Source organism: Carassius auratus, chromosome 23 (assembly GCF_003368295.1).
Source record: "Carassius auratus strain Wakin chromosome 23, ASM336829v1, whole genome shotgun sequence".
NCBI lineage: Eukaryota > Metazoa > Chordata > Actinopteri > Cypriniformes > Cyprinidae > Carassius > Carassius auratus.
The window spans coordinates 19,777,533-19,794,388 of NC_039265.1; the positions used below are offsets into that span (position 1 = coordinate 19,777,533).

Sequence of the window (16,856 nt, forward strand, 5' to 3'; positions counted from 1 at the left end):
AATAAGCTATATAGACCAAAATGATTTTTTGCACCAGGCTGAAAACATGCTTTTTTCTGCTGTAAAGTTGGGCATTTTAACATGGGGAGTCTATGGGATTGACTCTCTACTGCAGCCAGCCTCAAGCGGCCAGTCGATGAATTGCAGTTTTAGTCACTTCCTTATTGGCTTCACTAGAGAGTAGTTTTTTTTTTTTTCAAAAAAAGCTGATTTATCCCTCCCCTCCTCTTAATTATTTTTAGCAAAGAAACTACGTGTTTAGAAAGCTTTTTACACTACTTATACACGATGACTTGAGAAATCTTACAAGAACTACTGTGAGGGTACCACGGTACGCTGATATTTTCAGATATTGGCATGAAAACGTATTAAGATTGTGATATCAAAGGTTTTGCTTTATAAATTTGTAAATTTATAGCAAATATTAAGTGTCATCCAGCAACAGGATTTATTTCCATATATTTGTTTTTTTGATGAACTGACACTTTTTCTGTCTGTTTCCTTCCAGTCTGATACGCGTCAGACTCCTCCGTACTCCCCTCAGCCGTCTCCTTACAGCCAGACGTCCGTCTCTCCGCAGAACAGCAAGCCTTCCTCTACATCCTCTACCTCTAAACCCTCCCAATCGCAGCAGCAGCAGGTTGCCCAGGTCCAGCTTCCTATCTTCAGCTTCCCCCATTCCCACCCGGGGCCGTTTCACACCGGGCTGTCCGCGCTGGGCCTTCTACCCGCCCACCCCCAGCAGACACCCCTCACCCCTGCCTCCTGGCCCATCCACGGCCCTCTCATCCAGGGCTCTGGAGCCTCCACCGCCCCTGGACACCCGTCCTCTCCTGCTCTGAAGTTTGCAGTCCGGGGCAGTGGAGGCGAGAATGGAGGCGGGCTAGCGGTAAGCCCCGCCCCCATGAACCTGAACGACCCCAGCATCATATTCGCTCAGCCGTCGACGGGACGGGTGGCTGGTGGAGTGGGCGGCGGCCCGGCCAGAGAAAGGGTGCACCCCTGGCACAATCACCATCTCAACCCGGGGCCACTAATGGGGAACGGCACAGTAAACAAAACAGGTACACACACGTGGTGCTCACACGTTCACATGGTGCTTTCTAAGGCAACATCCTTATGGAGATTTAAGCTTTATGAAATGAGTGAAATCAGTGCAGTGTCTCTTTGTGAACTCAGGTAGGTCTCGCAGGTGTTTTGGGTTCACTGGGTGACTGTTAGTTTAAACACTGGGAACTGATTTACTGGATTGCTTGTGCTCTTTTAGAGCTGCTTCACCTGTAACCCTCTGAAATCGCAGTCTAGTGACGTGGTTTCATAATGGTTGAGTGTTGGTTGTTTTGCTCTCTGTTAGTACAGTCATGTGTTCACTGTTCTCTCTCTCTACATCTCAGATCCTAATTTCCCGTCTCAGTTCGGCGGTGTGACCCAGGGCTCTCGGTCCTGGGAGCACAGCAGTGCTGCTCCGTTTCCGCTGTCTCCATCCTTCATGCCCTACCGTCTGCCACCCTACCTGCAGCAGCCCAACAAACCCTTCATCTCTCAAGGTACCAGCGCTGTTCTATCTGTCTGATGAAGTGGAAAATAAAACATTCAAACCTAGTGTATATGTCTGTATTGCAAGTAGAATGTAACAACGGAATTTTCCATTAATCTCAACAATAAAACAATTTTTATTTTATTTTCATTCATGCTATTTTTTCTGTAGTACTTGGTTAAGGACAAAAGCTTTAAGACCGAACAAGTCAGTTATGTAGTGCCAAAAACCCTCTCCTATAGCAAACTAAAAAACAGCAACCCAAAAAGCAAACCAACATGATTATATTTATTATTTTGGTAAATTTTGTCAATTAGGAAGTGTCCAGGGGGAAAAAAAGAGTATTTCTCTTATTTTATTTTATTTTATTTTATTTTATTTTATTTTTATTTTTATTTTATTTTATTTTATTTTATTGTGTTTTTATTTTTATTTGTTTTTTGTTTTATTTTTAATATTTTATCTTTGTTGCAGTGCAAACTAATTTAATTGTTCTAAAAGTTTGCTTCTTTCTAGAATAGTGCTTATTTTACTTTCTTTTGACTTTAGGATGAAATATGATAAGGATTTGTTTTTATGACATTCCCTCAATTTGCCGTTTCTGTGCATTGAACAAAATCATTTGATTCATTCAAGATGTTATTAATGGACTTTAAGTTAACTGAATATTCCTCTCGATGGATTTACAGGCCACAGATGCACACTAATAAATAAATCGTTTCCACTCATAATTCTGGCTTTCTGCAGGTTCTCTGGTGGCAAATCAACATTACCCGCTTATTCAACATGGCAGGCACAGCAATCTCAACTACATTCAGCAGAAGAAATGAAGAAATGACACTTTACTTTGTAAACAAATGCCCAAGGTCCTTAAAGAGAAAGAGACTGACTTGGCATCATTTGGTGATTTGGAAACTTTTTAAAATGAATTTTATCTTTTTTGTACAGTTTTTATGTCTTATTTTCCTTTTATTTCTGTGTGTATCATCACATTGACTTGTGATACAAAATGTCAAATATTTTATTACCCCTATTTTTGGAGGGGTCCAAAAAAGTGTTTTTATTTTATGTGTAATATAAGGATTTAAAACGTATTCACTATTTTTATGAGCTGTATTCCTATTTTGCTTGCATAAGGAAAATGCTTTAGATAGGAAAATCAGACATAACAACCAAATAAGAAAATGATGTAGTGCCAAAAACTTCCCGATAGCAAACCAAGAAAACAGACAAAAAAAGACCAGCAAAAAAAATAAGAAAAGACCAAAAAAATAAAGAAAAAGCAAACCAATATGCTGATGTGTTGCTTTTATGTATTTATATACTGAAGGTATATACTGTCTTGGAATGAAACTCTCAACATGTGGATGACATCTGCCTTTTGTGGGAACATACCATATTTTTAAAATAATCCAATGGAGTTTATAAGTCTTTTTTAACTTAAAGGCTTTGTTTTTGTGGAAAGGGATCTTATATTTACCTTACTCTGTAAAATTTACACTCTACATTGATTTCATTCACAGGTAAGACTATGTCTAAGTCACTAGTTATGTTGATATGCTTGAGCAGTTATCTCAGTATAGAGAGATGACCACTGTGTATCTCGGGAGAAAGCCAGCAATACTCCTAAAAACAGTCCAGCTCGTGAAGGAAGCCCTGGGTTTTTTTTTTTTTGTTTTTTTTGGGGAAGGCCACATATACCACTTCCTACCTCGATCACTGAACGATACGGTCAGTAATGCATTGAACAGTACTGACACTGAATTTGTAAATGTACATACAAATTTGAAAGGTGCTACATGTTTTTTTTTTAAACTGTACAAAAGCATTTACTACTATAATATATTTGCATATATTTTGGAAACATGCTTTGTTCACATACTGGTTTCCTACAGCTAGTTACTCTCAGAGAGTTGTGTTTATTGTCGGAAATGTCTGTTTTTGTTCAGTTCTGCCAATTTACACAGTAGTATCTCGAACACTCGATTGCCAGTTGGTGGAAAACACAATGTTTTGCAGCTGTGGAAGCCAGCTAATGATTCTTCCTGACCTAAAAATCCTCTGGATCCATCTAAAACATTATATGACCGTGGCATAATAGAATGAGGATAAAACAAATTGTTAATTTATAGTGTAAGGCTCATTGCCTTCCTTTGTCAATTGCACGCATTCCTTTTGCGTACGTGTCCTCAATCTGGCAACCTGCCAGAGAGGGTGTGTTGGGAGAATTTGGACTACAGTACCCATTTTAACAACTAGCTGTTAATATTTATTGCTATTTATTGCTCCTTTAAATTGAAAAATGAAGGTAAATTGATTGCAAGATTGTTGATGCATGCCATCACCAATGGCTCTTCAATAAAAAGTTCAAATAATAATTGAGACCTTGCTGGAAAATGAAGCTCAACCCAGTTTCTTCCATTGATTTTGTAGCTGGATCTGGGCCTCAAGTGTCTCGTCTGGATGTGGCCAAGGTCGACTTTGTTAGAGCATCTTGGTCAAAACCTTAGGCTGGTACACTTATGCATCCATTTAAGTTGTCTTTCTTTGTTCAACTTTTCTTTGCATTTCCTCATAACTCTGAAGGTCTGTTCTCTTTCTGTCAGGTATCGTAATTGCCACATTTCGGTCATCCCGGAGGCAGCAGAGACTGATCTGCACACATTTAGGAACTTTGCTCTGGGGAAGAAGTCTGTAGACGAACGTGTGACAGAGGAAAGTAGTTACCTGCTTCCTTAAATGATCAAATTGTAAGGCTATTGAGAATTGTAGAGTCTGTTGATATTTTCAATATTCAGAGATGTTGAAGATGCATTCAGATGCCACCATGTCCTGCTAAACATGCCATGCCATCAAACATAGGGTTTTCTTTGTTAAAGGCAAGCCTTTCGCCCCCCAACATGCAATACTGAATGCTGTTTCCAACATTATCTGTTCAATCGTATTTAGGAATCGTTTCAACTATGATAACAAGAGCTTAGTATACCTTCTGGAAATCCTGAAGGAGAAAATCACTCTGGGTCACTTATTAGACAGATATGAACAAGTACTAACTGTTTTTAGCTATTATCCAACTGGATCATAAGATGAATCTGTCTTTATTGTGTACATACCCATAGGTTGTCTACACGTTGCATTGTTATGCTGAACAAACGCGAATAGAGCGTCTGGCGCGAATGATTTCAATGTTAAGTCAATGCAAAGGCGCGTTTACGCAAGTCTGGAGGTCTCACGGCAAGAATGATGGGTTTCACACAGGACGCGATATGCGCGGCGCTTGCCGCTTGCCAGCGTTGCCCTTCAGATACAACGTGATTTGTGTTGCGCTATGGCGTAGGCGGAGTTTTAAAAACTTTTAGCGGGAGGTCTTTCATAGTCTGTTGTTCCTCCTTTTGGTCAGCAGCAAACATGTATCTGTCCCGTTGTAAGAAGCGAGCGATAGCGCCTATCCAGCTGATGAGAATTAAGAGCAAAGCGAAGAAAGAGGCTGTGGGTACAACCTCAAACTTGTATCGTACAGCTCAGGAAATTCTGACACACAGTACTAGCCGTTCATCCATTTTGATTTCCGTGCTTGTTTGGATCCCCCGATTCTATTGGTCGTGCTGGTAATCGTTACAGAGCGCAGTGTCAAAAGTTGAACTATTTTGAACTTTGACCACGGCGTGCACGCAAATGATGCGCACCGCTTCCTGTGTGAAAGGCCCATGAGGCGTTTGGCGCAGCGTGGAAGACACAAATTCGCCTTATTCGCGCGTCTAATTCAAGCGAATGATGCGAATTGAGCGTCTGGCGCGATAGGCGCGTTACGCGCGAATTGTGCTTTTGAGTCACGTACACGTTTATCAACCCGCGGCCTTCCCCGCCGTTTTTTTTATACAACTATTTTCCCCCTAATATAGCCTACAGCTACTTTTCGTTAACAAGATAATGCGTTTATTCAGAGGCTGTGTGCAGGAAAAAGTGGAAAAGACCCGAGTGCTCGATCATCATCAGCCATCTTGCAAACAGACAACCGCTAGCACTTGCCCCTCCCGCAAGAAGCGGATTTCGCCTCAGACGTGCGTCAATTTCGCTTCAAACTTTTGCTTTCTACACGCGTCTATTTCGCTCTAGACGCGCAAATGCATTCAAAATGTTCAAGCGGCAAACTAGACACGGTAGACGCGAATTTGACGCTCTATTCGCGTTTGGTGTGAACAGCATTACTCTTGCAAAAAGTTCAACTCTACTAAACTTTACCAGTGGTCACCCATGTTGCATCAAAACCTCAACTTCTTGAAAGTTGGCATTCATGTTGCTTTCTCACTGTAAGTTGATGACATCAGCATTGTAAGATCATCAACACTGCTTGCATCAAGGCTGTCTCCAGTTTAATGATATCTTTGCTTGTTTAACCATCAAGGATTATATGATGGTCCAGCAAGTAACAATGGAGTCCTGCTTCTGGAGGTCCAACTTCCTTGCAAAGTTTAGCGCAAACTCTTCTTAGCCTCACTTGGAAAAAACTAAGCAAGGTCTTCAGGATAAAGCCTAGAATGTTTTTTGGAATAGGTTGGAATGTAAAACTGCAAGAAAGTTGGTGGATTCTGTTTTCCTTGGAGCAGGAACTGGCTTCCTGGCTGGAACTGACCCCACAGCAACCACCACCAGATAGGGCTCTTCTTGACTTAAAGCTCAGATGAACAAGGTTATTAAGCTTGTCAGCATTCTGTGGCTCAAATAGTAGAGCATGGTGCCAGCAATGAAAAAATTGATTACTCTGGAATCTGCGAACTGATATGTGTATATCTTGCATGCTATGTAATTCACTTTATTTCCAGTAGCTATATTTTCTGGTGGCCGAATGTAATGGATTAATTGCAATAAATCACAAAATCTGTAAATACAACTAGGTGGATATAGATTGCCATTGTACCAAACACGTACAGTAGTCCTATACCAAATGCACCAATGGTTTGTAGAACAAGGTTTTGTGAGCATCACGGTGTCAACTTTTCAGGAAGTCAAGGAAGTCTGTTTGTAATGGTATTTTTTCATAATCATTTAAAATTTTAGATTCTGCTTGTAGTTGTGCCTATATGGTCTTATTTGGGAGAAAATCCAGGGCTGACTTTCACTCCCAGTCCATCCCTATATGCCACTGTTCATGAGATTCAGTGATGTGCCAAGGTTGTACCCTATGGTGTGATTCATGAAACACTTAAGCCTACAAAACTACGAGGGTACGACAATCCCAAGGTAAAGAACGCAGCATGGCTGTGTTGCGTTTCTTAATTGTTCCACTAACAAACACTGTCTGTTTAGGGCACCAAGAGATTTACGAACTTTTGTTTTATACATTTACTAACTTTAATTACTTACAAGATAATTACTTAAAGCAATTTTAACTGATAAGGAGCACTTGACATACCAAGACACTTTTAACCCAATCCTTTTTAGGTTGACAATAGAATTTCCATCATTTACAGAAGTTTCCAAGGTTCAGATCTGTGTTTTTATACATAGCTCTTCAACTTGATATTAATCATTTTAACCCTGAAAGAATTGTTTTCTAATTTAATAGTTATTGTTTTGAAAAAGGATGTTTTATCCATTTGTTTTAAAGTGTAGAATCTGCTATCACAATAAATGAATTTAGCGCTGTAATGCCACTGTAACACTGTAAAGCTTTTATCTCATGATGTAATCCTGCATGTGACTGCTAATATTACAATAGTCATTCCTGTACAGATGTCAACCAGATTTCTATCTCGAAGGCATGGCTTGATTTCAGGTGGAGCCGCAGCAAACCCTCTTGTAACCTTTATCCCACATAGGAATTTTTCTCTGACTCAGCTCCAGCCCACACAACCAGCTTTTGCATGGCCCACATACTGCAATTATATTATGGTCCTAGTTTGGACCAGGTCTGTATTCCCAAATCTCAAGTTAATTATCCATAACTGTCCATGAATTGGGCCAGATCAAAATGTAACATTGGAATCAAAACACAACCTTAAGTAAACCATATCAACACCAATCTTTAACCAGAGAGCACAAAACAGCCACACCTAAGCCTAATCCACTGGTGAACTAAACCTGGCATCCAAAATACGGGCCATGACAAAGTCATATCTCAGCTTGTATGACCATAGCTGGCCCTATTCTGGACCTATACACTGGAACGACCAAGCCACCTGATAGACCCTAACCTAACCCTTACAACGACAGTATTCTGAACAAATATTTCATCGTGTTTAATCAGCAAACCAAGTCAAATTAATCTCACACCTAACATGCCTATGCTTGTTTTTTGCTTGGTCAGTGTGATAACCCTGTTGGAGTATGGCAGTGTGAATTGACTTTTAGGTGCTTTGGGAAACGAAACAAAAAACAGGTTTTATATATATATATATATATATATATATATATATATATATATATATATATATATATATATATATATATAATGTTTACGTAATTAACACAAAATTCTTAAAGGGTTAGTTCACTCAAAATTTGCTATAAATTACTCACCCTCAAGTCATCCTAGGTGTATAGGTATATAAGCCAGAACGGCGCAAAGCTGGTGGAGTTAATGATAATGTGTGAAACCTGCCATAGTTATATATATAAAAAAAAAATCTTTGATTTTGTTTGATAACACTCCGCGAGTGTTTCATGCATGAATCCAAAAGAAGTTAAATAAAAAGAGCTCCTCCATAAAAAAAAAAAAAAAAAGACTCACACAGCTCTGGAGCTGAACAAAGGCCTCCCGTAGAGATTCAGTGTGTTTTTGTAAGAAAAATTTCAATATTCAAAATGTAATAATCACTTTTAAAGTAGCTTGCGCTACTTTAGATGATGTTTGAGATCGGCTTTGTGTATGCGCCACTCCGAAGTGACAAACGCGTAAGCGCAGGGGAGAGATCAAAACAAAACAACGGTCAATATTTAGAAGTACAAAACAAGGATTTGTAAAGAATAATGTCGGAGGATTTTGATATAAGCCAAGATGAGACTGGTTGTCTTTTGCTAAAGTAAGGAAACGTTGCTTTCTTTGCTCAGGTTAAAAAACATTGGTTTTCAAGAGACTCACCTGCGCATGCACAATGCCGACCTCACGTCATCCTCCCAGAGCTGCTTCTGTGTAAAACTGTTGGTGCAAGGTACATTCAAGTGATTATTAAGTTTTGAATATGGATATTTTTCATACAAAAATGTATCAATTCGCTACAGGACATTGTTCAACCCCAAGAGCCATGTGAGACTTTTTAATGGATGAACACTTTTTATTTAACTTCTTTTTGACTGTTGCATGCAACACCTGCTGATCGGCATTAAACACCTTGAAAGATCAAGAAAAATAACTCCGACTGGATTCATCTGAAAGAAGAAAGTCATAAACCCCTTGAATGACTCGAGGGTGAATAATTTTCATTCAATTTTCAATCATTGCATTTTTTTTTTTTTTTTTTTTTTTTGATAAGTGTCACTGGACGTACCCAAACACATTTAATCCAGAGAATTTCTTAGATGACTAGACGTTACAAAATTTACAGGAGTTTCCAATTTCCACATCTGTGTTTTTATTAATAATTTTAACCCTGAAAGAATTATATTCTACTTTAATCGTTATGGTTTTGAAAAAGGATGTATCTATTTGTCGTAAAGTCTAGAACTATAGAATCACAATAAATGACAGAAATGCTGTAATACCACTGTAAAGCTTTTCTCTCGTTATGTAATATCACACGTGACTGTTATTATTACAACAAGCAGGCCTGTACAGGTGTAAACTGGACTTATATCTCACAGGCATGACTTGAATTAAGGTGGAGCCGCAGCAAACCCTATAACCTCCATGAGCAGACATAGATGCCAACAACAAGCTACTGTTCACCCAACTATTGTTCTGCGAGTCTTTTTTAAAGCATGTTGATTTAGTCCAGGTGCAAAACCATGTCAGCCAATCACCTGCACTCTAACCGCTCACTGAGACATCACAGCATGCTTGAGTTAATGTGTTATTGTGCTATAGTAAAAGTTTTCATTCAATTTTGACGATTTCACACCTTCACAGTATATTTTATACATGCATTTTACTTTGTGTACATGCAATACAAGTATATTTTTTTTAAAAGTTAAAGGTCACAATTTGTTTTTTTTTTTTTTTTTTTTTTAAGTACAGTGGGGTTCAAATTTGTAAATATTAGTGTATATAAAATTACAATCATATAAATATTATCTTAAGACTAAGCATATAGAATATTGGGATGAGATTTGCCAGGGCCCTTTGCTATCATTTCATAGTCACCTTTACACACCTTTCCAGGCATCTTGCATAATTCCATTAATAAAGACAAGATTAGGGTGTAGAATACCTATTGGTTGTGCTGAGACTTAGTGCACACAATCTCTGCCAAGGTAGTACAGAGCTTTGACTTATTGATCTATCTCAGTTATATAATCAACTTGTACAACTTGTTTTTTGTACCATGTTTGTTCCTCTTTGCAGAGAGTGAATCATTTATATCCATTTACTCAGTGATTTTAAAGATAACATGAGTGTTGTGCATACATATATATATATATATTTTTGTTTTTCACGTCTTTAATGTTTAGAACCTTGCTGGCTTAGCAGTAAAAACTACATAAAAACATGATCTGGCACCTCAAACTCCAACTCCCACTGTCTCCTCCCACTTTCGCTCTGTTTTTATAAAGCTCACGGTCGTCTGCTGCTCATGTCTGTCTTGGAATGAATCTGTCACCATGTGGACGACTCTTATGAAGCTAGACTTGGCCTCTGTTGGCATTGCTCTATGTCTGGGCTTAATTTCTGTAGTTCTGTTTGAGATCTTCAGGATGAATTCCTACAGATCTCAAACTCCTCCTGGTCCCAGACCTCTGCCTTTTGTGGGAACCATACCATATTTGTTGAAGAACCCAATGGAGTTCATAAGATCGGTGAGTGTTTGCTTTGAGAATAGAGGCTTTGTTTTTGTGGAAAGTTGTTTTAAGATCGCTTTACTCTGTGAAATGTAAATGCTGCATTGACTTCATTGTACTTCAAGTCACTGTAGTTGTGCTGATGTGCTGTGATATCTTCTCTGAGCAGTTATCTCAGTATGGAGAGATGGCCACTGTGTATCTTGGGAGAAAGCCAGCGATAATCCTCAATACAGTCCAGCTCGTGAAAGAAGCCCTGGTCCAAAATGCTTCATCTTTTTCAGGAAGGCCATATATACCACTTATATCCTGGATCACTGGTGGATTCGGTCAGTAATGTATTGTACCAAAAATGAATTGGTGTTGTAGAATATTGGTATTGTACATCCACATTTTGATCAAATAGAAAAAGTGTTTTTGTATATGGTTGAAGCTGGTCTTGATCAGTTGATAGCTTGAGGGCTTGGTTTTGAGACGTCTCAAGACAATGTAAATGTGGCTCTGTTCTCTCTCTCAGGTATAATATTTGTCACCTTTGGTGACGCCTGGAGGCAACAGAGACGGTTTGCTCTTCACACGCTCAGGAACTTTGGTCTGGGAAAGAAGTCTGTCAATGAACGCGTGACAGAGGAAAGCAGATACCTGGTTCTTGAAATGCTCAAATCGGAAGGTTAATGATGATTTTAGTTACTGTTTTAATGTGTTTTTCAATGTTTAGGCTCATTGTAGTGAAAGTGAGGTGACGTGTGCCCAAGTACGAGGACCGATACTTGGAATATGTTCTCTGTATTTAACCTGTTTAAGTGCACAAACACAGTAGTTACCACACACACACACACACACACACAACATGAACACACCCGGAGCAGTGGGCAGCCATATTTCTGTAGCACCCAGGGAACAGTTCAACGGTCTCTCACCTCAATCTCAATCATGTTCCATTTTTTAAACATACTTAAGAAATTCTACTTTATGCAAGTATGCAGACGTGAATTTCAAGTTCATGATCCCATTGTCCATATTTTATGTGTTCCTGTGCTGGTAGCAAGCCTTAGAAGTATTCAGGCTAGCTTCAAATACCATTAAACCAGATGTATCATTCTTAAAAAGTTAGCTTTAATGTCACCTTGAATTCATTTGCTTGGAAAGATTCTATTTAAATAATTAAAACAGTCAAAGACTAACACATGACTTTCTTTGATGAAGGCAAGCCTTTCAACATTCAACATACAACACAGAATGCCGTTTCCAACATTATCTGTTCCATCGTGTTTGGGGATCGTTTCGACTATGATGACAAGCGATTTGCATACCTTCTGAAAATCCTGAATGAAAACGTCTTTCTGACAGGGTCAGTTGTTGGACAGGTATGAACATGTATTAAATGTTTTTAGCATATCTCTTTTTTAGTAACCAGCTGCATGTTCACTGTCTGCAGTCCTGTAGGTTGTCGACGAATTGCACTTTTAAATAGTGTTAAACTTTTCTGGACGTTACCAATAAAGCTATCCCTTACGAAAGGAAAATATATTTACCAATATATTTCTTAAAATATATTGTAATATATTATTTTCTCTTTTTATTTTCTAATATTGTATATATTTGAATACATTAAATAATATATTGATGATGCATATATTATATAATATATTGCAAAATATACAAATGATTGCCGATTTCAATATATTGCAATATATTGGAAAAAATATATATATATGCCTAATATATTACATGATATTTTCCAATATACTGCAATATATTTTTGTTTCATAAGGGATATGCAACTACTTGACCAGAGATGTCCAGTGCTGTCACTGGAGCATCACCCCGTTTTACTTTAACTCTTCTTAAACTTACTTGACGTCTTCATGATTATTACAAACTGTTTTGGAGCAGATTGGAACTGCAGTATAGTTATATGTAGCTGTTCTCTTTTCCAGGTGTTTAACTTGCTTCCCATCATCAAATATTTCCCAGGGCCGCAACAGAAAGTCTATCAGAGCGCTGAAGAGTTGAAGGCTTTCATCAGGGAAGCGGTCCAAAATCACAGAGAAACTCTGGATCCAGACAGTCCACGGGACTTTATTGATGCCTACCTGCTAGAGATTGAGAAAGTAAGATCATCTTGACCAAGCACTTCAAACCCTGTATGACTAAAACCCAGTTCTATCCTTGACTGGTTGATAGGAAATTAATTTTTTTATGTACAAGGTGAAATCACAGCGAGCTGCTAGTGAATTAGATATGCTTGGTTCAACTGAAATGCTTTCTGTTTAACTTGGAGCAGCAGAAGTCCAACGAGGACTCCACATTTCATGAGGATAACATGGTAATGTCAGTAGCTGATTTGTTCCTGGCTGGAACCGACACCACATCAACCGCCATCAGATGGGGCATCCTCTTCTTGACTAAAAACCCAGATGTACAAGGTACTTAAGCATGTCAGCATTCTGTAGCTCAAACTGTAGAGCTGTGTGCCAGCGATGCCAAGACGACTGGATCGATTCCTCAGGAATGCATGAACTGATAAATATCTCATGTTCTGCAAGTTGCTTTGGATGGAAACTTCTGCTAAGCCTGTGAATGTAGGTATAAAGTGTTCAATTCCTTTGTCTAACTTGCTGCAACATGTCTTGAATATGCTCAAATGCGTGTAAGATCAGATTTGCCAGTTCATGCCTCTCTTGTTGGTCTGTTGTTGCTTTGAAGAGATCTGTAATATTCTCTTTTCATTCCCACAACTATTGTTTTAAAGCTGTAGCATGCATGTTTTTGTGGAATTGCTGGGTTAGAATAAATAGTAAAATCTGTAAATGCAACTACTGTAAGTGGATACAGATTGTATCAAACGGGGAGTGTTGTCCTAAACGCACCATTGATTGAGCACAAAGAACAAGGTTTTGAAAGCACCACGTTGTGTCCGTTTACTTGTACTAGCAGGTTAACATGTACTCATACGTTTTTGTTTGATTACAGAGCGATGTCATGAGGAGATTGTTCAGGTTCTGGGTTACGACCGCTTACCCAGCATGGATGACCGAGACAAACTACCGTACACACATGCCACGGTTCACGAGATTCTGCGCTGTGCCAACATTGTACCCTCTGGTTTGTTTCATGAAACAACTCAGCCTACAAAACTAAGAGGATATGACATTCCCAAGGTAAAGTACGAGGATTATCTATATGGTTTTATTGATTGTTCCGCTAACAAACATTGTCTTTTTAGGGCACCCAGATATTAATTAACTTAACAGCGATTTTAACTGAGAAGGAGCACTGGAAGTTCCCAGACACTTTTAACCCAGAGAATTTCTTAGATGACAGTGGAAATTTCTTCAAACCTGAGTCTTTCCTCGCTTTCTCCTTGGGTGAGTCGCCTGTGACTATGACTTCTTAGACCAAGAGTGACCGAAACTAGATTGATGCCGATTGTTTTATCTCCATTTATCAGGTCCGAGGGTCTGTCTCGGCGAGACCCTAGCTAAGACGGAGCTGTTCCTCTTCATCACTTCTCTCTTACAGCGGATTCGTTTCTCCTGGCCACCTGGTGTGAAGTGGCCAGACATGAATGGGGTCGTCGGTGCAGTCCGCTCTCCAGAGCCGTTTGACATCATCTGCCACAGCAGAGGATCCTAAGAGTACACTTTCCAAGTTTCCATAGCTATTATAACTCAACTAATGTTAATAGTTTTAGCTCTGGCGAAATTATACTCTAGTTTAATAGTAATTTTTTTTTTTTTTAAAGTGACACATATGCTATACTCGTTGTAAGATACTGAATCCGATTTCACAATAAATTACTTTAGTGGTGTAAAACCACTGTGACACTGATTTATTTATTTTGTATTACTTTTTTTCTGATGTCATCTCTCGTTTGACTGCTGGTAGTATTACAGACAGGCTTGTACTGGTCTAGATGTATATCTAGATGTATATCTTGCGGTTATGGTTGATGATATATGTGGAGCCGCAACACACGCTGTTCATGTGCATGTTTGAAATTGTACAACTGGCTTATTAATGGATCATGTAGATCACTGTATGCGCTTTATGTATATGCCTGCAACAGTCAGTTCATTTGAGTTGACGAAACAAACAAATGCTTTAAAAATCAAAGCTTCAGTAAACTTTTTGGGAGGATACATTATTTATGTCTCATTACAAATGTAAAGTATAAAGATCTAGTTATACTCTATACTATAATGCTATTGTCTGAGGTCACAGTTTAGAGGAAAACACATTTTAAATTTGTAGTAACTGCTTTTTTTTTTTTTTTTTTTTTTGACGGCAAAGCATTGTAGGATGACAGTAAGTCATTTAAGTGTGTTACCACATTTTATAAAGAAGCCAATGGACTTTGTTGTGTTTCTTGGTGGGGGTTAACCTTTAACACATGTTAGAATGAACATCTTCCCATCTATGCCTCTTGTAGAATGTAGAACTAATGGACTCGGTCAGTAAAATTCTTTAGATTTTTTAAATGACTTAATAGTATTTCATTCTAATACCATTTTTGGTAACAAAGAACATTTCTGTGCACATTTCTTACATTTAAAAAAAAAAATTCAGTATATAAACCAACAGAAAGTTTCCTGTAACTGTAAAGGTTCTAAACGGAGTTATAGAATAGAATAGATTAGAAGGTCTGTTTTCTCTTTCTCGGGTTTAATAATGGTCACATTTGGTCACTCCTGCAGGCAGACAACTTGTTCTGCACCCTCTCAGGAATTTTGGCCTGGGGAAGAAATCAGTAGAAGATTGTGTGTTAGAGGAAAGCCGCTATCTGATTGCTGAAATGCTCAAAGCAGAAGATATGAAATGCTCACGCTCTATTTCAACTCATTCCACAGTGTCGGGCTGCACAAGGTCAAACAGCATCCAAGAACTCTTTCTAAAACATTGCTCGTATTTGTGAAATTAAAATGGTTGACTCTTTACAAATGCTTTGAATATGAAATTCACATTTCTATTTATGTTGGATTGGATATAAAAGCACAGATCCTTTTTTTAGACATACTGATGCATGTTTCTACTGTATGTAGGAAAGTCTATGAGCCACCAACATGCAGAATGCTGTTTCTAACATATTCTGTCCCATCGTGTTTGGAGCGCGCTTTGACTACGATAACAAACGCTTCTCATACCTTCTGAAAACCCCAAATGAAATCTTCATGCACACAGGGTCACCTGCGGGACAGGTATAATCACATTCCTAATTTAATTTTTGTAGTTGTGCCTGAACATTGAGACGAGAGCTCTGTAGGGCTGTACAGTCACGTCCATGTCTCAGGGTCTTCTCAGTAGTAACCCATTGTAATAGAGTATTATTATTCCAATGCTTGGCCAATTTGGTCATTTCAAAGGATATCTGATAGAGTCAAAGATCATGTAATCCACAATAATTTGTTAAACTTTATCCTCTTTAATAAACTGGGGAAATAGCGCCCTCTGTTGGTGAAACACCGGGTCTGGACTCATGAAAATAGTTATGCTGAGACGTGTTCATATTCACCTTCCCCAGCATCTTGTTTAGAATTTACTAAAATCAATTTTTAATAGGATTAAAATATATTTGATATTTTTTGATTACAACACTGGAAAAAAAATGTAAGCATATAACATTCCTGTCATTTCTAACATTCACATCTCGCAAATATTGACTTAATTTCTTGCAGTTTATGAGTTTATATCTCACAGATCTGACTGTTTCGCCAGTTTAAATTTTGAAGTTCTGTGATTATTATTTTAGTTCTTGGTTGACTTTTTCCTCACATATCCGAGTTTGCATCTTGCAATAATGACTTTAAATCTTTAGATTCTAGATTGAGTCTCTTTTAGAGAATGAAAGTCTTTTTGCATACTTAAGTATTTTGTATTTTATGGTATATTTTAAGTGTTTGGTCTAAAATCAGATTTCAATACATTAACAGAATGCTTTAGATTATATTCCTTAATGATCTCAAAGCAAACTTTTTAAGTAATATTTTTTTTCCAAGTATGAAATCATATATATATATATATATATATATATATATATATATATATATATATATATATATATATATATGTACATATTATTTATTAAAGGTGCTGTAGGGAACTTTTGTAAAAAAAAAAAAATTTTTTACATATTTATTAAACCTGTCATTATGTCCTGACAGTATAATATGAGACAGATAATCTGTGAAAAAATCAAGCTCCTCTGGCTCCTCCCAGTGTCCTATTGCCATTTGCAGAAACTCCATCGCTCCCGGTAAAAAACAACCAATCAGAGCTGCGGTCCGTAACTTTGTTTGTGTTCAAAATGTAGAAAAATGAATATAATAAGTGAGTACACCATGAATCTATTTTCCAAACCGTGTTTTTAGCTTGTCCTGAATCA

General features: G+C 38.0%; 1 protein-coding gene and 1 pseudogene across 1 annotated transcript; both read left to right on the plus strand.

The window, feature by feature from the left end:
• Positions 1–2,790, plus strand: part of LOC113040901 (terminal uridylyltransferase 4-like) — a 30,292-nt pseudogene extending 27,502 nt beyond the window's left edge.
• A 6,942-nt stretch (positions 2,791–9,732) lies between these two features.
• LOC113041709 (cytochrome P450 2B4-like) lies at positions 9,733–14,286 on the plus strand. Its single transcript, XM_026200369.1, has 9 exons — positions 9,733–10,489; positions 10,641–10,800; positions 10,989–11,141; positions 11,678–11,838; positions 12,412–12,585; positions 12,759–12,900; positions 13,448–13,635; positions 13,701–13,842; positions 13,926–14,286. Exons 1-9 carry the CDS (start codon positions 10,295–10,297, stop codon positions 14,108–14,110), a joined length of 1,500 nt encoding a protein of 499 aa, XP_026056154.1. The 5' UTR covers positions 9,733–10,294; the 3' UTR covers positions 14,111–14,286.
• The last annotated feature ends 2,570 nt before the right edge of the window (positions 14,287–16,856 follow it).